Source organism: Xenopus laevis, chromosome 8S, assembly GCF_017654675.1.
Source record: "Xenopus laevis strain J_2021 chromosome 8S, Xenopus_laevis_v10.1, whole genome shotgun sequence".
Lineage (NCBI taxonomy): Eukaryota > Metazoa > Chordata > Amphibia > Anura > Pipidae > Xenopus > Xenopus laevis.
Window position 1 is genome coordinate 45,405,124 of NC_054386.1, and position 21,708 is coordinate 45,426,831.

Here is a 21,708-nt window from a genome sequence, read left to right on the forward strand (position 1 = left end):
GAATTTATAACTGCTTCTATGCACCGTCCTTCCGAAGTTTCGCCCCTTTCCACAGTTCGACACCGTCATTTTAAAATAGGCAGGTCACTTCCACCCTGCGTATAGTATAGACCTCAGTCAGACAGTCCTGATTCTTGGCTGCAGCTCCCCTCTTCAGCTCCTGCGCTCGCTCACTGATAGACTGTAAATTTAAACCAGAGCGAGCGTAGGAGCTTCAAAGCTTCCCCTAGTTTCCTGGCAATGGGGAAGCTGCATGTCTATTGAAGTTCAGATTAATGAAGTGGGGGCAGAGAGGTCAGCGATGACGCACGGCTGTGTCACGTGACTGCATCTTCATCACTGCACAAGGAAGATAAAACACTCTCGTGCGCATGCGCAGGGCACTGATAGCAGCTATTGCGCATGCGTGTGCCCCAATCATACAGATTTCTTACTGAAACAAAGGTAATCTTTCTCATACATGTCTATGCTTTTTCAAAAATCATTTGCAGCAAAAAGATTTAGGGGAAAACCAATGAGGGAATGCTTGCTGGTAACTATATATACTATACATTGCCAACGCTTACAGCTTGAGTTATTTTTTGGCTAGGGTCCAAAGGTTGCTTATAATTAGCCATTCTAGAACATACTAAAGATTAACTTAACTGTGAGCTACCCCTGTAATTTAGTCCCTATTTAGGGTTTAAGTAAATGGTAGCCCTACATTAATCTAGATGTGTGTATATATATATATATATATATATATATATATATATATATATATATATATATATATATATATATATATATATATATATATATATATATATATATATATATATATATATATACACATACAGCCGGCACTCACGTTACAAAAAAATCGAAGTGCCTGGGTGCAGTTATAAAATATAGAATAATCTAACAACAATGTCCACACTCTTATGTCTTAAAAAGTGAAAATGTTATTTATTGAAAATAACTGACGTTTTGGCTAGCACTTTAGCCTGTCAGTTCTTTTCAATAAATAACCTTTTCACTTTTTAAGACATAATAAGACATGATTATAAAGTGTATATATAAATATATATATATATATATATATATATATATATATATATATATATATATATATATATATATATATATATATATATATGGACACCCAATTGACCACAAAGATCCTTTATAGATTCTACTGTCATGAAGTTGATAGCATCAGCAATTTAACGAAAGCATTATCACTTTATTTGTTTTCATTATTATTTATAATTTAAAGATATATTTGTCAGAAAAATTATTGCATGCTTTTTAGCCTCCACCCATGTAATAGAACATTACTAGGGCATTAAATACCCTTTGTTATATACCCTTTAATACTCTTTAATATCACCTACTAAAAATTACCACATCTGATGCAACACCCACTATTCAGTTTCAAGCTTGTTTTATTATAAAAGGAAAGTAAACCCATTTAACTATGTTTCTCAAGTTTTGTGCACATTCATTTTGTCTAGATGGTGTATTTGGTTTTTGTATTTGTATTTGTATTCATTTTGTCTAGATAGTCATTTGGTCTATCTTACGGCAACTGTGAAATGTACAAAACTTGTACAAACTTGTTTGAATTACTTTATCTAATTGCATACATCATCTGAACTGGCATTAGAAATGAAAGTGGCCATATAAAAATTCAAAGGAATACCACTGTCATATTAAACAATATTTTTGTTGTCAAAAAAGATGCTTAAAGTAATGTGCAGTAATGTACGATGTCAAAATTTTATTGTTAGTGTTGTGTTGTTAGGATGCTTAAAAGGATAGTTCACCTTAAGTTTACTTTTAGGGGGTTATTTACTAAGCTCCGAATTCCCGGAATTCCCCAAAATCCATAAATTTTTTGATTTTTTTTTTTATAAAGTCTGACTTTTAAAAATATAAAAACACGGCATCTCAATCCTGTCGAGGTTGCATAAAAATCAATGGGAATAGTCCCATTGATTTTTGGTTGTGTTGGGGGTTTGGGGCAATTTCACTATGTTTTTGGAGCTATCAGGTGAAAACTCCGAAAAGTTCGGAGATTTCGGGGAAAATTCACGAAAAAATCGTGAAAATCAGAGCTTTTCCCGCAAAGCAAATTTTCAGAAAATCTAATAATAAATAAGCATTAAAAACCCAAGCGGGTTAGATCGGAGTTTGTAGCAGCCGATATTGAGATAAATTAGGACCTTGATAAATAACCCCCTTAGTATGTTACAGAAAGGCCAATTCTAAGCAACCTCTTATTCAAATCAATGCATGGTTGCTAGGGTAATTTGCCCCTAGCAACCTGTTTGCCGAAATTGCAAACTGGAGGGTTGCAGAATAAAAATCGAAAATAACTCAAAAACCACAAATGTCTCAGAATATCACTCTCTACATTATAATACACATTTATTTAAAGGTTAACAACTCCTTTCATCTCTATTATCTGGAAACAATTTCTCCAGAAAGCTACAAATTACAGAAAAGCCGTGTACCATAGACTCCATTTTATTCATATAATCCAAATTTTTAAAAATGATTTCCTTTGTCTCTGTATTCATAAAACAATATATTATTCTTAAGCCAAACTAAGATATCACTAATCCTTATTGGAAGCAAAACCAACCTATTGGGTTTATTTAGCATTTACATTATTTTCTAATAGACTTAGAGGCCCATTTATCAAAGGTCGAATTTCGAATTCATGTGACTTTTTTTTTAACTCTAATAGACTCCAATATACATTAAATTCGATTTGGAGGTTATTTAATAAAAAAATCGAAAATATATTACTCGAACAAATATTACTGACCCAAAAGCTCGAATCAAATTCGACTAAACTGGAATCAAGTTTTTGACTGGAATGTCAGGAAGTCTATTAACATCTTCAAATGGGTCACTGGACCTCTCCCATTGACTTATACATGAACTCGGCAGGTTTTAGGTGGCGAATAGTCGAATTCAAACTGTTCCAAGGGTCTAGGTTTGATGAATGTTGATTTTCAAGTTTGAATTCAAGTTAAAATTCAAATCAAGTTTGGATTATTTCCAATTCAAATTTGAGAGTTTTGACCAAAAAATAATTAGAAAATTCAAATTCAAATTTACAATTTGATCCTTAAGGTATGAAGATCCAGATTACAGAAAGATCCTTTATCCATAAAGCCCCAGGATAACAGGTCCCATACCTGATATGTGAACTATTAATGTGACAGAAAAATAAATCTGTATTTAAAAAAAAAAACTAAAAAATCCTGCAGCCTTCTGAATATGAGATGTATACTCTTTACCACTGAGCTAGATATGCAGGTGGCTGGCTTTATGTTGCCTCTTTCCATGCCGGCAACAAGTTTCTCTATAAGAGCTATTAGATAGGCACTTACTAGAAAATCTACCTATATACAAGCTGCCTATAGTGTAGCTTAACACTGTAAAATACCTGTGTTACAGCTGTATTTTTATGGCTTTTCTTGTGTTTTTCTAATTTTTAGAATCTTGTTCTGATTTCAGATGTATACTACATCACATTTAAGGAAAAACAATGGCAGTATATAGCAGTGCCCTGCTTATCTGTATGACTGGCCATAATCATGATGGAAACAGATTCAAATATTGTTCATAGTTCCTCTGACATCTACCCTATATCTGTCCTGGCATTGCTTTCACATCTAATGTTACCATTTAATTGCTGGTTACTTTTGACCATAATGCATACAAACTGTACACATAGGGGCAGATTTATTAAGGTTCAATAGTAAATTCGAATTTTTGAATTTGATTTTTGGTCAAAACTCACAAATTCAAAATTTAAACCACCATAAACTCGAATGTGAATATGAATGTGAGATTTATCACACCTCAACTCTGGAAACAGTTCGAATTCACCACCTAAAACCTGCCAAATTCCTGAAGAAGTCAGTGGCAGAGGTCAGTTGACCCATTTGAAGATGTTAATTGCCTTCCTGACATTCGAGTTTTTTCGGAGGAAAATTTGACTTGAGTTTCATTCGAACTAGATTCAAATACGATACAAATTTTCATGTAGTTCCCATCCAACTGAATTTTAGAAGTTCTAATTTTTTCATAAATAACCTCCCATTCGTGTTGTGAGTACATATGAATCACACCTCAACTCTGGAAACAGTTCGAATTCACCACCTAAAACCTGCCAAATTCCTGAAGAAGTCAGTGGCAGAGGTCAGTTGACCCATTTGAAGATGTTAATTGCCTTCCTGACATTCGAGTTTTTTCGGAGGAAAATTTGACTTGAGTTTCATTCGAACTAGATTCAAATACGATACAAATTTTCATGTAGTTCCCATCCAACTGAATTTTAGAAGTTCTAATTTTTTCATAAATAACCTCCCATTCGTGTTGTGAGTACATATGAATTTATTACAGTAAAAAAGAAATGTGGCTGTGGATGGGCAGCATGCCGCCCTAGGCTTGGGCCTTGGTGACCTTTCCATCAATCCGGGCCTGATTGCAGGAAAGCCCACAGACTCCATTTTTTAAAATTACTTCACCCAACTCATTAATTACGTTACACATTTTCTTAACGTTATAGATCACCAAGGTCTTCTTTTTAATTGTCCACAGAAGTAGAAACATTTTCTAATACAATGCTATACTGTGTTGTATTGCACATAGCGTCTAAAGACTGCATATGACATTTGACAAAAAAAACCAATAAGGCATTAATGGCGGAAAAAATATTAGCAAATAGAAAAATGATGCCTTTGTGCGAACAAATTTGCCTTTCAGTGATTTTAATATAGCTTTTGCGAACCTGGAAACTGTTTAGCAACCATTTCTGACAGGGGAAGTAAGTTTATAGTTTGGTTGCTCCAGAAGATTACGACTTTAAAAGTGGGTAATGGGCAATTAAAATCCACAATGCAATAACAGTTTAAGGAAGAGTATTACATTGCGAAATGTGAATTTTTCTTCTTATTTGTGCATTTTTCAGGGGACCAGAAAAAAATTGTGTAAATGTAAATGGTGTAATATAAAGGAAATATATTATGCATTATATACAGTATATTGGTGGGACTATAAGCAATATATACAGTATATTGGTGGGACCATAAGCGAACAGTCTAAAATGAGGGAAAACATCAAATCGGGGACATAAAATTGAGGTTTTAATGTGATTTTTTTTTAACTTCATAAATTTAAATGTACTCACAACACGAATGGAAGGTTATTTATGAAAAAAACCTGAGCGTCTAATATTCGTTTTAATATGAATCACCTGAAAATTCAAACTGAATTTGAATCGAATTCTAATCAAGTTTTCCTCTGAAAAGAACCCTTGAATGTCAGGAAGGCAATTAACATCTTCAAATGGTTCAACTGACCTCTGCCATTGTCAGCAGGTTTTAGGTGCTGAACATTCAAATTAGAACTGTTTCCAGGGTGTGGATAAATCTCACATTCAAATTCGAGTTGGTGATTTAAAATTCAAATTTGTGAGTTTTACCCCCCCCACCAAAAAAATCTTAATTTGAATTCACCATTCGAGCCTTAATAGATTTACCCCTAGATATTGCATTTTTAGTTTTTATTAAGATATACAGTACTAGCACCCAGCCTATGTCATATGTATGGAATAAGATCAGCTGCCTGCCCCATTATTTCATTCATTGTGCTATAAGAACAGTCAGTGCAATTGTTTGCATAAATGGAATTTTTCATTATTTGCACTTTCTTGACCATAGTACCTGGTAATACCCAGCTCCAGTATGCTTCATATTTGCAAGTGAGCCCAATGTAAAAGCACTGTCCAGAAAAATCAATAACCCAGAACACTTAACTGTTTTGTAGAGGAGGAAGATGTTTAATAAACAGAGCTTGTCAGTGCCTGGTATAATTCTATAAACACAGGACTAAATTTGTGAGGAGAAAAGAAGAGAAAAAAAGTTTCTAGCATCTTTTTTTTCCACAATAATTTGAAAAGCCAAATTCAAAATTCAAAAGAAGAAAATTCTAGCAGTGGCTCTGAACACTCTGACTGGTAAAGCACACTTATCTAGTTGCAGTTACTGTGGCTGGTGTTTTTCTTAGGCTTGGGGCCTTCCCAGACTTTGGCAAGCCTCTGATAGTGGGAACTGTAACAAAACATAGAAAACGGGGAAAAATGCACTCTTAAAAATGTATACAGAGTCTCAACAGCGCATTTGTTTCTGTATTATAAAAGTCACATTGTTGCTTGACATTATCTTGGCTGTTAATGACTTGACCCTGGCATGACCTTTAATGCTACAAACAGCCTCCATTCAGAGCAGGCTACAAATGGCAGGCAGACTCATCGGCCTTTTGAGTCTCCGTACATATTACGAGGCATTGGCACCATCTTTTCTTCACATGTCACCTTGTTATCCTTCAGAATGTTGTACCAAATAAATCCTGAGGTCTGGAGGTCTTCGCTACGACAGATTAGATAAGGCATGGTGTCTATACGACCCTGGATGTGGGTGCTCCGCAGGAGGCCTGAACAATGGCCACTGACCTTTTCAAGTCTTCTTAATACCAGGTGTGCTTTCCTACAAATAAACAACAGAATGTATAAGGGATACCTCGAATGAAACATGCAAAATATCGTTGTATAATCTATTAATTTGTAGGATTTTAAAAAACTGTTTAGACACCCTTTTGATTAACTGTAAAATGATTTTCTGCAAAAAATTACATGCCCTTGCTGTGTTTTCGATTTTAAAACAGTGTTGCTCATTACATTATGCTTGCACACCATGGGGCAAATTCACTAAAGCACGAAGCGCCTAACGCTAGCGCAAATTCGCCAGCGTGACGTCATTTCGTTACTTCGACTGGTGCAGGCGTAAATTCGCTAGCGAAGTGGACCTTTATGCCAGGTGAAGTTGCGATATGGCGAAGGGACCTAACTACGCTAATTCACTTGCATATTTTACTGAATGTTAACTCTTGCGACAGTCGGACCAGGCGAAGTGCAATAGTAGATAGGACTTGCCCCTAACGCTAGCGCAAATTCGCCAGCGTGACGTCATTTCGTTACTTCGACGGGTGCAGGCGTAAATTCGCTAGCGAAGTGGACCTTTATGCCAGGTGAAGTTGCGATATGGCGAAGGGACCTAACTACGCTAATTCACTTGCATATTTTACTTGCAACATTCGGACCAGGCGAAGTGCAATAGTAGAAGTGGACTTGCTTCAAAAAAGTTAAAAAAATTTCTAAGTCCCAAAAAAACGCTGTCTTCTTTTACTTTTTTAAGTGATTGGCTGAAAAAGAACGAAAAAAAATTTCGGGGTACCCTCCGTCCCCTCCCTACATTTCCAAGTATAGAGTAACAGAACACCTTTATTTTATCTTTTAAAGGATTCCTGGGCTTCTGTGGTGTAATGTAGTTGCTGCAGCATATACGTCCATTATATTTTAACTTTGCGCCATATGCAAATTAGGCAACGCTAGCGTAACTGTGCTTTTGCATTTTAGTGAATTTGCGTAGCGCTGGCGAAACTACGCCTGGTGAAGTGCAGCAAAGCTGTCACTGGCGCAACTTCGGATATTAGTGAATTTGCCCCCATACCTTCATTTGAGTATTTCTGTTTCTGTGTAAACTTAAAATTAATTACAAAAGTAAATATTACCTTTAGAGGAACAGTAGCAAAAAAATTAAAGTGTTTTAAATGAATGAAGATTTAAGGGGTTATTTATTAAAGTCCAAATTCTAAAAAATCAAAAAAAAAAACTTTTTTAACTATAAAATCTGAATTTTTGGTGGGCGAAAAAAATCTAATTTTTTGAGATTTTTTGAATCCCGAGGATGGAAAAAATCAGAATACGAAAATCTTGCACATCAGACCTGCCGAGGTTGTATTTGTCAATGGGAGAGGTCCCTATCCTATATGGAAGTTTCTGTGGTCTGTGCTGGAATTAGCCGGACAAAAATTCCGAATCTGGCTTTTCGGGAAAAAGTCCCAAAAAATCATACGATTCGTATTTTCATTCGATTTTTTCATGTTTGGATTCTAGTTTGGTCAGACTTTTTTCATTAGAGTAGTCAAATAAATTTTGACTTTGATGAATAAGGCCCTTAATATACTGTTGCCCTGCACTGTTAAAACTGGGGTGTTTGCTTAAGAAACACAATTATAGTTTAGCTTAGTGATGTGTGCCATACATGAATCCGCAGCGAAAGTTCGCAAGCGAACAATCCACTGCATGCAAAAAAAAAATGGAGCGAGCATAAAAATTGTCACACGTCAAAATTATTCGGAAGCCCATTGACGCTCACGTCAAAATTACCACCCGTAAAAATGATTTTGATGCCCATTGACTTCAATGCGTTTCATGAATTTTTCGCCATTTTGCGAATTTTGAAGTAAATTCACACATTTTTCACCGCAGATTCACCCATCACCAATTAGCTGCTGTGTAGCCATAAGAGCAGCCATTCAAGCACAGGATACTTAGTAAACAATATATAAACTCTAGTAGAAAGAGGGAGAGAAGACGCGCTCTATTTTTCAAATAGTAAAGATAGCAGCACCTCAATAAATGGATCCACCAATCCTTGTATGAGTTAAAAAGCAAAAGAGGGTTTTCGGTGCGCTTACTAATCAGGGATTACAAAAACCTTTTTTACGTTCAGTTAGTACATAAATTATATATAAAGAGAGTCCTGTGCTTGACTCCAGATAGATTCACCGGGGATCGTTGAAAAATAACTGCTACAGGCTTCAGTTGATTTGATCGGCGTGGTAACCTGTCAGAAAAGAAACTAACATAGCGCAGAAGAGTCGACCGGTTGAATGCGGGAAAGCAGTTGGTATATGCTTACCGGACGTGGATGTTTAATAACACTCTGAACCTGTGTTGGAAGCGGTCCTGTAGCGCCTTCCTCCTGAGTTTTTTTTCCGGATCCGTTAGGCGGCGAGGGTTCGTCTAGTCGGTCTGGTCGTTGTAGTAGCGTTTGCGTGCGCTAGTACTTTTTTCAGACACTAGTTACAGCACGGTGTTTGTAAAATTAAATTTATTCACAAAATTGTATCAGTTAAGAATTAACAGAGCATTGATAAAGCCCAACGCGTTTCGTATAAAAATATACTTCATCAGGGGCAGAGATTCTTCCCGCATTCTGTTTGAATGTCTTTTGTAGGGTCAGTGGGATGTTCTTTCAATTAACTTGTTCAGTCCATTGTAATTGGGTTAATTGATTCAGGTGTGTGTTTGACAATTATCTTGCGCAGTGAATACAATTCATTTGTTTCACATCAAGTTGTAACATACATCAAAAAATTCTTAAGTGATTCATAATAATATACTTAAATACAGGAGGTTAGTTTTCTCCGTATTTTCTAAAACTTAGAATTATCTCGTGCAGTTTATAAAATCAATTTATTACACAATTTTTTAATGGCACACAATAAAATCTCATAATTAATTTTAAAAATCTCATAAATAATTTTGAAAATATGAATTATAATAACTGAATGATAGTTTTCTCCATATTAAAACCATGCTAATCGGTTAGGAAACACTTTAGATCTATTTCAATATTTAGACCTTTTGGTGTTAGTGTTTTTAGTTTATGAATCCAAGTGGTTTCTTCCCTGGATATTAAATTAATAATATTACTCCCTCGCCAATGGGATTTCTTCTGAACTATTCCTTTGAAAGTGAGAAGGGTTGGGTCAGAATTGTGGTGGCTCTTGAAATGGGCCGACACGCTGTGTGTTAATACTCCTTTTTTTATGTTCGTAATATGTTCTCTTATTCTTGTTTTCAGCGATCTACCTGTCCGTCCTACATATTGCAATTTACACGGACACTCCAGTAAATATATTACATTTGTACTGTTACAAGTTATTAGATTTTTGATGTCAAAGGTTTCTTTGGTTACTTGTGAACAGAAATTTGAACATTTTTTTGTTTCATTATTTTTGCAAGTATTGCAAGCTTTGCAGCTTTTACAGGGATAGAAGCCTATTCTTTCTTTTGTGAGGAATGTGTTTATATTTTTTGTCTCTACTGGTAAGCAACTGGGTACCAGGAGCTGCTTCAGTGTTTTTGGCTTCCTATACAGAATTTTCGGTTTATCTGTTAGGTATTGGGATAAGTCTTTATCCTGTTTCAATATATGCCAATGTTTTTTCATTATGTTTTCAAACTTGTTTCTAGAGTGATTGTAAGTTGTGATAAAAGGGATGCAATCAATCATTTTCTGTTCTCTTTTTTTATTAGTTTTTAACATTTCTTTGCGGTTCTGAAAAGGGATATAGGGAACAAATCATTGACCAAGCAAAAACCAAATGCGATCAACAGAACCGCAAAGAAATGTTAAAAACTAATAAAAAAAGAGAACAGAAAATGATTGATTGCATCCCAACACACACCTGAATCAATTAACCCAATTACAATGGACTGAACAAGTTAATTGAAAGAACATCCCACTGACCCTACAAAAGACATTCAAACAGAATGCGGGAAGAATCTCTGCCCCTGATGAAGTATATTTTTATACGAAACGCGTTGGGCTTTATCAATCTGTTAATTCTTAACTGATACAATTTTGTGAATAAATTTAATTTTACAAACACCGTGCTGTAACTAGTGTCTGAAAAAAGTACTAGCGCACGCAAACGCTAACATCGAACACACAGAGGAAACCAACCCCAGGTAGTAACCCACTACCTCTACAGACTGCAGAACAGATCGGGAAAGTATCCCCAGGAAGAAGGCACGACAGGACCGCTACCTGCACAAGTTTACATTGCCATCAAAAATCAGCATCCGGTACTACAATGACCAGACCGACTAGACGAACCCTCGCCGCCTAACGGATCCGGAAAAAAAACTCAGGAGGAAGGCGCTACAGGACCGCTTCCAACACAGGTTCAGAGTGTTATTAAACATCCACGTCCGGTAAGCATATACCAACTGCTTTCCCGCATTCAACCGGTCGACTCTTCTGCGCTATGTTAGTTTCTTTTCTGACAGGTTACCACGCCGATCAAATCAACTGAAGCCTGTAGCAGTTATTTTTCAACGATCCCCGGTGAATCTATCTGGAGTCAAGCACAGGACTCTCTTTATATATAATTTATACTGAACGTAAAAAGGTTTTTGTAATCCCTGATTAGTAAGCGCACCGAAAACCCTCTTTTGCTTTTTAATATATAAACTCTGCAGAATCCCATTGTATATTACATAACTTATCTGCTGTGTATCCTGTGCCTTTTCTCCTCGTTAAGCTTTAAATGGCTGCCCCCAAGGCTACACAGCAGTTTGTTTATATAAACTATAGTATAGTATAGTATAGTTTCTAAAGCAAACACACCAGTTTTACCAGTGCAGGGCAACAGTACGTTATATTTTCATTACTTTGAAATACTGTATTCTCATTTTTTGGTGTAAAGGAAAATTATACGCCCAGAATGAATACTTAACCTACAGATTTTATATAATATTGAGCGACCTGTTAAACAATCTCACCAAACGAATATAGATATCTGTGAATATTGCCCTTTTATATGTTTTATCTTGAGCCACCATTGTATATTATTCTCTGTACTCTCTTAGTAATCACCTGACAGGAAATAATGCAGTTCTTACTGACACAGGAATAAGTTTGGGACTAAAAGACAGAACTTGGTCCATGCATTAATATATATGAACTAAATGTATTCATGCCCTTGGTTTGTTTGTGTGCACCGTGACTCATATGGTCCCAGAGGGTGGCCCTTAGTACTTTCCAATTTTCTATTTTGGATTACCCAATTGCACATACCACAAAAAAAGTATATTTTTAAGAACATTGTTTATTTAGATGAAGCAGGGTCAGAGCTATATACACTAAATTGAAATGGCAGGGAGTGAATTTCTCTTTAATCATAATTGTAACTGCATGAGGAAGCTTGGTTCAGATGTGAACATATATAACCATGCCAGCACTAGTTTGATCTACCCACATGTTATATGACATGTATATAATGGCAGACTACCTTCTAAGGAAGATGTTTTATAATCACATATTTTCAAGGAATTCCATAGATACTTGTGATTAATGAAATGTAACTAATAAATGACTTGCTTGGGTTTCACTTTGTATAGATCAAGTCATTTGATTAAAGCTAGCAATAATAGTGTTTTTTTAACAACTGGAAGGGTTTTTTTCTATAGTAAGGTCCAGGGGCGATCCTGCCCATTTTGCCACCCGAGGCAGCCTTCGTTCTACCACCCGTCTCGAGTGCAGAGAGCACAATTGTGGTTGAGGGACTAGCCCCGATGCTGCCCCCCTTCCACTATGCGCTTAAAACATCAGCATCAAAGTGGTTTAAAGGGGCACTTCATAACTAGTGCAATGATCAGATAAAAACCCAGAAATTCGGCTCTTAAATTTAGAAGAGGTGGATTTTTACCACCCTTTGTAACTGGCTGCTAGCTGCCACCTGAGGCAAAGGTTCTCACCTTACCTCATGGCAGGAGTGGCCCCAGTATCAGACTGGGGACCAGGGGCCAACGGGCCTGCAGCCTCAGAGGCCCCCCAAACCATCCCCCGGGCCCCCCCCCAGCTGTAAACTCCTCTGTCCCATTGCTACCTCCTGCCACAAGTGCATGCACACTCATACTTTTTTCGGGTGCTGCATTGCTCCCTTTTCTTTCTGGAAAGAAGAGGGAGTGCAGGAGCGGGTCTGGGCCGGCAGGGCCCAAAAGAGCCAGGGCCCACCAGGTCAGGGTCAGGCCCAGTCTGACTACCCTGAGTAAGGTGATGAATACAGGCATCATTAAAAAAATGTAGAGCGGTTGAATACAAAAAATGGAGAACATCGGTTAAAAAACCTGATGTTTATCCCCACAACACTTACTTTTCTCATATGTAGACCATGACTGGTACTAGTTAATTTCCTATTCAATTAGGATGTAATACATTCTTTATATAGAAAGATTTCAGGTATTCCCTAAATTTTAATTCTCATGAAGTTAATTTGAGGTTAGCATATTGTCTACAGTAGTCCATCACTGTAGAATTAATACCAATGGTTCTCTTGGGGAATCAAATTTAGGTATTATGAGTGTCAGAGATACACTACATTCAAAGAAAAGAATAGGCGTGACCTGAACATTAAGAACTGACCTATGAAATCATTTTGAGGATTACACGACCATTCATAGATGAAGTGGTTATGGCAAGGCATAGCAATGAGAGAGTTCAAGAAGATGAGAGACACGCCACTTTGTAACTGTTTCCAAAACACTATGGTGTGATAGGAAAAGGAGGGCCACATGGAAAGCAAAGAAAAGCTCATTCAAGCCCAAACATCTGGAAACACTTTCTCTTCTCTGAGAATAATAAATGCAAAGGCTAGAAGACAAAGTTTCCCCATATCCCAGTATTTAGCCACAGAGACAGTCTTGAAGACTCACTGACAGGAATCTGCAATCAGTTTAGTTCACTGTTAACATAAACATGGTGAGAACCACTTGTGTTATGTTTTGCTGACGCGCCAGTGGCAAGTTTAGGGAAAGACCCCATAGATCATAATTAAATAGTAAAGTAGAAATGATTGATAGGGACACACAAAAACATAAATGTAAATGAAAGTACTTAAACCTCAAATAGTCGATATAGACCAATCTGGCTTTATACCCACAAGAACTACTGACATCAATATCAAGCGCCTCTACACGCATCTCGTTGTGTCACATCACAACATAGGATCTGGATTAATTGCCACCCTAGACAACGAGAAAATATTTGACTCGGTGGAGTGGCCCTACCTATGGGTAATCATGCAATATATAGGATTCCCAACCCATTTCACAAAATGGGTGAAAACACTTCCCCAGAGGCCAAAATACACACCATTCAAAATATCACACAGTCCTTCAGACTATACAGAGGTACAAGGCAGGGCTGCCCCCCTCCCCTTACTTTGCCGTGGCCATGGAACCCCTGGTCTACATGATAAGGCAGACCCCCAGAATAGAACGGCTTAAGCTAGGTGAAATAACCAAAAAATATCACTGTTCACAGACGACACCCTCTTGTACCTGGCAAACACAGATCGGGACTTAAAGGCGGCTCTTGACATCATTAATACACATACCACATACTCTAGCTTTAAAATAAATTGGAGCAAATCTGAACTATTTCAGACAGATAGCCTCCCAACCCCACTACCGGTGCTACCAAGTGGACTTAAATGGACTGAAGTCTTTAAATAACTTGGTATCAACATCCACAAGGACTTCAGCAAATTCATGGAACTGAACCTCACACCAACAGTGCAGATACTGGAACAGAAGGTGAAATCCTGGACCCGCCTACCTCTGTCCCTCATCAGCCGAATCAACCTTTTCAAAATGGTACTACTCCCAAAATGTAACTATATTTTTAGACAAACACTCATTAACATTCCCACCAGTTTCTTCCTAAAACTCAGAGTGCTCCTCACACAACTATACTGGCATCCCTCCACACCAACAATTAGCATTGCTTAGACTTCCAAACCCTTAAAAACAAATTCAATCTACCCAACAAAATGTTATTCAGATACATCCAGCTCAGACACGGCATTTATTCCCAATTTAAAGGGTCCACCATAAAAACTATGCCCATCTGAATTGAAGAACAAGCTTATGCCAAGAACCATACCAAGACTCTTTTGTCCTACTATGCCAAACTGATCCTAGCAGGAGACAACCCGCTAGGCAAGCTTCTTAGCAAATGGCAAAATGACATACCTGAACTGATCATGGACACTTGGAAGGAAGTCCTAGACTCAATATTCAATTACGTAATAGTGTCCAGAGACAGATGAATGCCCTCAAAGCCATCAAACACCCCGCAAACTTAATTCACATGATATGTGCACGTAATAAGATACAACCCTTCTGAAGGGAAGTAGCACAATACACCTCAGATTTGATGGGCATCCTTATCATAGTTACCCCTTCAGTGATATTATGAAATCAAGTAGTGGACCTTGCCCCAACAACTGCTAAAAGAGCACTCATCTCCTATTCTATTTGCATATGGACGCAAATCAATTACTATAAAATGGAAAGCCCAATTGGCCCCAATCATATCCTTTTAGGAAAAGCAGATCAATCAAGCACTACCTATATACTAACTTCTCTACACAAGAAGAGGATGTCCCACAAGATTTAAAAAAAAAAAACATGAACAGTTATTAGCAAACATATTGTATACCAACTGACTGTGAAAGCCTGCATAAAAATAATGTTTAGATACTTGGATTAAATAAAACGTTTTGTTAAAAATGAAAGTACTTAGACCTAATCACTTTCCAGCCTTTAAACATGTTAACTTAGGACTTCAGTTTATATGTTGTATTCAGACCTCTATGATGCTCTAGAGTTATTTGCTCTATACAATTTTTCTTTCTAGTAAGTTAAATGCAAAATCTGTTTATTGATCAACCAAGTAATGTACTCTGGGTTACTGAAAAAGAATAAAATAATGTTTTTATAACAATCACAGAAGAACTATGTATTAGCAAAGGCATTACCTATAGCAACCCATTTTACTATTAGCCTAAAATAGAAATTAATGATGTATGAGCTATGTCAGAGAAAGCTGAGCACACAGAGGTAATTGTAGCTACATCAAGTACAAGGGTTCTCTAAGGACATAACCCAAAAGCTGTTTAACCACATCCCCCACCACCCGTTACATCCACCATTCATGTAAATCAAACTGAAACAGTCCCACCTTTGAACTAAGAACCTCCACACTGAATGACATCACTGCCTCGGGTGCAGCTGCTGCACTAAGGATCATTACCTTATGTGACATCATTACATCAAGGGTCTTAGGGCTGTGCATTTGCTATTAACTAGCTCGGGCATCTGTACGATAACAATATCTTGTAAGTTTTAATAAAATCACCTCCCTTGTGGCTGTCTTTAGTTGTGCAGGTTTACATGGATAGTTCTATCCATTCTGAAAAATAGGCACAAACTTTTTACAGTCTATTCCAAAATTCCAATGAAAGATGATGAACTTACTCAGAAAAAACATGATAAACTCACCCACACATCACTCACTGTCTGACCTACTTCTCTCTCTCATCAACCTATTCTGATAATCCCACTAAAGTAGAGTCTCATAACTCTCACTAAGTCTCCCTGCTACTCTTACTTTTTGGTGTGATGCCATTTATCCCAAAGTTTGGGAACTGTCAGTTTGGAAGTGTGCCTGTAAATTAAAGCATAAACCAATTTAAGTATCAGATCACTTATGTATAGATAAAATGAGTCTGGGTTAATGGACTTAATTAGATTTTATGCAGGATGCAATTGAGATGCTGGCAACCCAGTAAACATTTAAAACATGGGAAGAATGCAGTTATATTCAAGGAAATGCATGCTGGACCCAGCACAGAAGGGAGAGGAGAACAAATTGAGGACTTACAAGCAAAAGTATATCAGAGCAACTTAACTCATCACAACAGAGTTACTATTTTGGGTGAGAATGCTGGTGGAGATATACCAGAAGAAGTAGCATTACTGTCTTTAGCTATCACCGGAATCACCTTTCCAAAAAAAGAGAGATGGAAAGGCAAAAAAGCATATCAGGGCATATCATTAGGGTAGACTGGGTAGTCTGTTTGTCCCAACTAGAACAGTGGAACAACGTGTTGTTGGCTTGTGTGCAGCTGCAAAGGCAAACAAAGTTATGAGCTTTATTAAAAGGGGCATTTGCAGGAGGAGAGGGTCAATTTTCCAGAGAAATGGCAAGGCCCCATTTAATATATGCTGTATAGTTTTAGTCTCCAGTGCTCAAATGGTATATCACTGAATTAGAGAGAGTCCAAATAAGGGCAGCTAAGTTGGTAAAGGGTATTAAAAGTCTCTGTTATAAAGAAAGACTGGCCAATTTGGGGTTTACGCTTGAGAAAAGGAGCTTAAAGGGTGATAAGATAATTATGTATCAATACATACGGTGATCATATAATAATTTCTCTAATGATTTATTTACCAACAAGTTATTTTCCAGCAGATGCAAGGACATCCATTTTAATAAGAAGAAAGGGGGTTCCATCTGAATGGTAAAAAATTTGTTCTTTCAGCTCGAAGAAAATTGCGTATCTCAAACACACACAAACTTTAGATGAAAAACTTTTTGCCATAAGTCTTAACCAATTTACCTGATGTAGACAGTCAGAAATAAGCTGTTGTTGAAGAAGGTGAAAATAAAGATTTTCAGGACAAAATGACAGTTAAATGTAAATAACAGAATAACTGTTCAGCAAAGGAAAGAGCAAGGACAGAATGTCAAAGGTTAATGAACTATTAAGGAAATTACAATCCAGGTCACCTTTGAAAGAATGCCAGTCAAAGGAAAGATTTATAGCTGGTAAATTGTTGAAACCAATTGTAACATTAGAGTGAAGTCTAAGAAGGGTTATAGCTCTCTGTGCTTATATTTTATGGTGAGACAGCAATTGCTGGCATAGCAGTCATCCATATCTGTAGCTGCCTCTTCATGCCATGCTGCATTATATTTATAGCATTTCTCTGCAAATTTGTGTGACAGCAGGGAAGCTACTGCAATTTTTTTGTTAGGTGATCAGACAGACATAAGTGTGGGAGGGAGAATGAGACAAAGGCAAATATTGTTGGCCTGTGGGGTGGAAAAACTGTAAAGGGGGAAGCCAACTTACTGCCATCCTTCAATTTGCTAGTAGTCACACGGTAATTCAACTTGGCTGAGGTTTTGAATAAACTACCCTGATATTTCCCTATGAGGTGTTAATGAAAAAGTTAATGAAAAAGTAACAGTAACCACTCCTCATTCTAACAACTGCCTTCCTTACTTACTCAATATGGCCAACCATTTTTGAGGCCAAATTGGACATGACCTACTCACTTGAACTACAACATGGAGGAAGTTTAAATATTTCATTGGGGATGTTTCCTACTGACATTTTTTAATGATACCTTTGTTTACTGAAGTGGCTTTTTTTATTGAGGAGCATAAATCTCCCTAAACCTTTGGCTCCCTTTCACCTGTATCTGGGCTAAAAGAAACCTATTCCAAGAGAAGAACATTTTGGAAAGCACTATTGTAAATGTTTAGATTTTCTTATCTTTGTGAGATAACTAGACTGTTCAGCTCCATGGCTGAATAAACAGACAACCACTTTTCAAACAATAAGAGATATACAGTGGTAACCTTGTGTGCCTTGATAGCAATCCAAATAAATCAATTATAATATAATTGAGGATGTTTTCTTTTTTTAAATGAAAATTAGCAAGCAGCACAGTGTTTACACTACTGTTTGCAATAATAGCCCTAATGCTGATGCCACATGGGGCTGACTCTTGGCCTGCGGATAAATTGCAGAGCCGAAACATGCTCCATGTGTCTGAACCGAGGATGGGGCTCATTTATCAACACTTTGAAAATTTGCCCATGGGCAGTTACCTATAGCAACCAATCAGCAATAAGCTTTCAAAAGCCAGCTGCAAATAGAACAATGAATGCTGCAATCTGATTGGTTGCCATGGGTGACAGGTCATGGGCAAATTTGCCTAGTATTGATAAATGACCCCCACTCTGTGCGCAGTCACATGAGAAGGCCAAAGAGGCTGATTCTTGGCCTGGCCAGGCCGTTATTCAGCCCTGTGCATGCATTAGCATCAAAACATTTTTATAATAATACTGACTTAATTTGATCGTATTTCTCTATACTAGTTTGCATTTCCTCCCTCCTAGTGTCATTTTAACCACCCATTTGGATTTTGCTAATTGAACCTAGCCTCAATGGATAAACCTAGTACTTATACGAAGTTTGTCCACCACTGAGACTTGGCTAAATTAGCTTGTTTTTTCTTTTATGCAATTTGCTGAATTTTTAGCAAAGCACAAAAGGTTTGAGAATGCTCACAATGCTCCATTCAAGCGCTGAATGCTTTGAGTGACATCTACAATGCTAGCATGGGGGTAGGAACATAGTTATTTTTATGTTCCTGAATTCCTTTTTCTTTTTAGAAAATAGTTTTTTATTTTGTTTTTTCACAATTGAGACCATTGTCATGTTCTCTAGCAAATTTTTAATGATATGACTCATTGGACATTGTTGCAAATGTTCTAAGTGTTTTGGCTGTATAAGCTACATTATAAAATACTTCTGAATTGAAAATGCAGATACAAATATAAAAACATATGCAAATATAGATACTATTGACTGCAGAAATGTCCTTGTATACAACATGAATAAACATTAAAGAAACCTCAGCCTAATTCTTTAAAAAAGACAAATCACCTCATGCAAATAAATAAAACAAATCACCACCCTGACAATATAAAACGGAAAATGCACTAGAAATACAATGAAAACAGTGGAAAGTTTGGGAACTCCTCTCAGCCAACATAATAATTGACTCCACTTTCAACAAAAAAAGATAACACGTCTTTCATTTCCCAGGAACATCTGAGTACTGGGGTGTTTTCTGAACAAATATTTTTAGTGAAGCAGTATTCAGTTGTTTGAAATTAAATCAAATGTGAAAAACTGGCTGTGCAAAAATGTTAATTTTGCTAATTTGAATGCATGTAACTGATGAATACTGATTACTGGCAACACCAAATTGGTTGGATTGGCTTGTTAAGCCTTGCACTTCATAGGCAGGTGTGTCCAATCATGAGAAAAGGTATTTAAAGAAACAGTAAAAATATTTTAAAAAAAATTCGTTAGAATACAACGAAAATAAACACCAAGAAAAATTAAAATTTAAAACTGCTAAGCCTTTATTAAGAAATAACTTACCGAAACTCCACTTCCGCTCCTCTTCAGAAAAGGCGACATGGCGACCATCCATAGCGCGGCGCTGGATTTCTCCTCCATGGCTATCTCTCCTATTGTACTGACAGCAGGAAAATGTCGGATGGTGCTGGAAAGCGGCCCAGCTGGATGAAGCACTGAAGTGCCCTGTTCTAAAGGGAGCCCATTATTCTCCCCTGCTCCCACAGCCTGGAAGTCGGTAAAGCATTGAAAAGGCCAAATCCTCTCGCTGCCAACCCGGACAAAGATTTATTACTCCTTCTAGTCAGATCGGTGTGACCCAGGCAGGACAGAGCGTTACCCTGCAGGTCGGCGTTACCGCTGATCTTACCCAGACTAAACAGAAGCGCACACAGCCCGGTACTATGCGCAAAGTCCTTCTCTTTCCCCTGTCACGGGAGGCGGCGGTGGCAGCGCCGATTCACAAGTACTGGAGTTACTATTGGACCCCCAACAGGATATGCTCTGTCCTGCCTGGGTCACACCGATCTGACTAGAAGGAGTAATAAAGCTTTGCCCGGGTTGGCAGCGAGAAGATTTGGCCGGTTCAATGCTCCATCGACTTCCAGGCTGTGGGAGCAGGGGAGGATAATGGACTCCCTGTAGAATCAGCCGCACACCGGGCACTTCAGCTCTTCATCCAGCTGGGCCGCTTTCAAGCACCATCCAACATTTTCCTGCTGTCAGTACAATAGGAGAGATAGCCAGGGAGGAGAAATCCAGCGCCGCACTATGGATGGTCGCCATGTCGCCTTTTCTGAAGAGGAGCAGAAGTGGAGTTTTGGTAAGTTATTTCTTAATAAAGGCTTTGCAGTTTTAAATTTTAATTTGTCTTGGTGGTTTTTTTTGTTGTATTCTAACGAATTTTAAAAAAAAATGTTTTGATGTTACTGTTCCTTTAAGGTGGCCAATTGCAAGTTGTGCTTCTGTTTGACTCTCCTCTGAAGAGTGACAGCATGGGATCCTCAAAGCAACTCTCAAAAGATCTGAAAACAAAGATTGTTCAGTATCATGGTTTAGGGGAAGGCTACAAATAGCTATCTCAGAGGTTTAAACTGTCAGTTTCAACTGTAAGGAATATAATCAGGAAATGGAAGGCCACAGGCACAGTTGCAGTAGAAGCCAGGTCTGGCAGGCCAAGAAAAATACAGGAGCGTATTGTGAGAATGGTTACAGACAATCCAAAGATCACCCACAAAGACCTGCAAGAATATCTTGCTGCAGATGATGTATCTGTACATTGTTCTAAAATTCAGCAAAATTTGCACAAAGAACATCTGTATGGCAGAGTGATGAGAAAGAAGCCTTTCTGCAATCATGCCACAAACAGAGTCGCGTGTTGTATGCAAAAGCTCATTTAGACAAGTCACAGTCATTTTGGAACAAAGTGTTTTGTACTGATGAGACAAAAATTTTGTTATTTTGCATGGCAGAAGAAGTTATGTTACCGTGTACCATTTCTCAAAAATATCACTGTATGCCCCTTTGTAGCTGTAACAAACAGAAAGGGGATTATCTATCAAAACCTGAAAATTTCTGATAATTTCCTGTAAAATTGTAAAACCAAATCCACACACATTTCCCCCCTTATTTATCAATAATTTTTTCCAAAAATTTCCTATGCGGGAAAATAGGAAACAAAAAAAACTTCAGATTATTGCAAGAAACCCAACACAAATCAGGATATCTTCAGGACTTCTCCCATTCACTTCTACATGAACTCGGCAGGTCGTATTCGGACTTTTAAAACCCTCGGGGTTTAATAAATTCCGGAAAAATTCTAGTTTTTTTCTCACTAAAAATTTGCACTTTCTAGTAAAAAAAACTTGAATTTTTCAAGTTGTTGCCATTTGAACTTTAATAAATAACCTCTAAAAAGCTGACTATTTAACTAATTAAAGTACTAAA

At 37.4% G+C, this 21,708-nt stretch overlaps 1 protein-coding gene across 2 annotated transcripts in view; it reads right to left on the minus strand.

Annotated features, from left to right (window-relative positions):
* Positions 1-5,826: 5,826 nt before the first annotated feature.
* Positions 5,827-21,708, minus strand: part of LOC108700042 (astrotactin-2) — an 882,685-nt gene continuing 866,803 nt past the window's right edge. For both annotated transcript variants that reach the window (XM_041574753.1, XM_041574754.1), the window contains one exon: positions 5,827-6,548. In XM_041574753.1, coding sequence (XP_041430687.1) covers positions 6,311-6,548 — 238 coding nt within the window. In that variant the 3' untranslated portion in view covers positions 5,827-6,310. The remainder of the gene's footprint in view (positions 6,549-21,708) is intronic.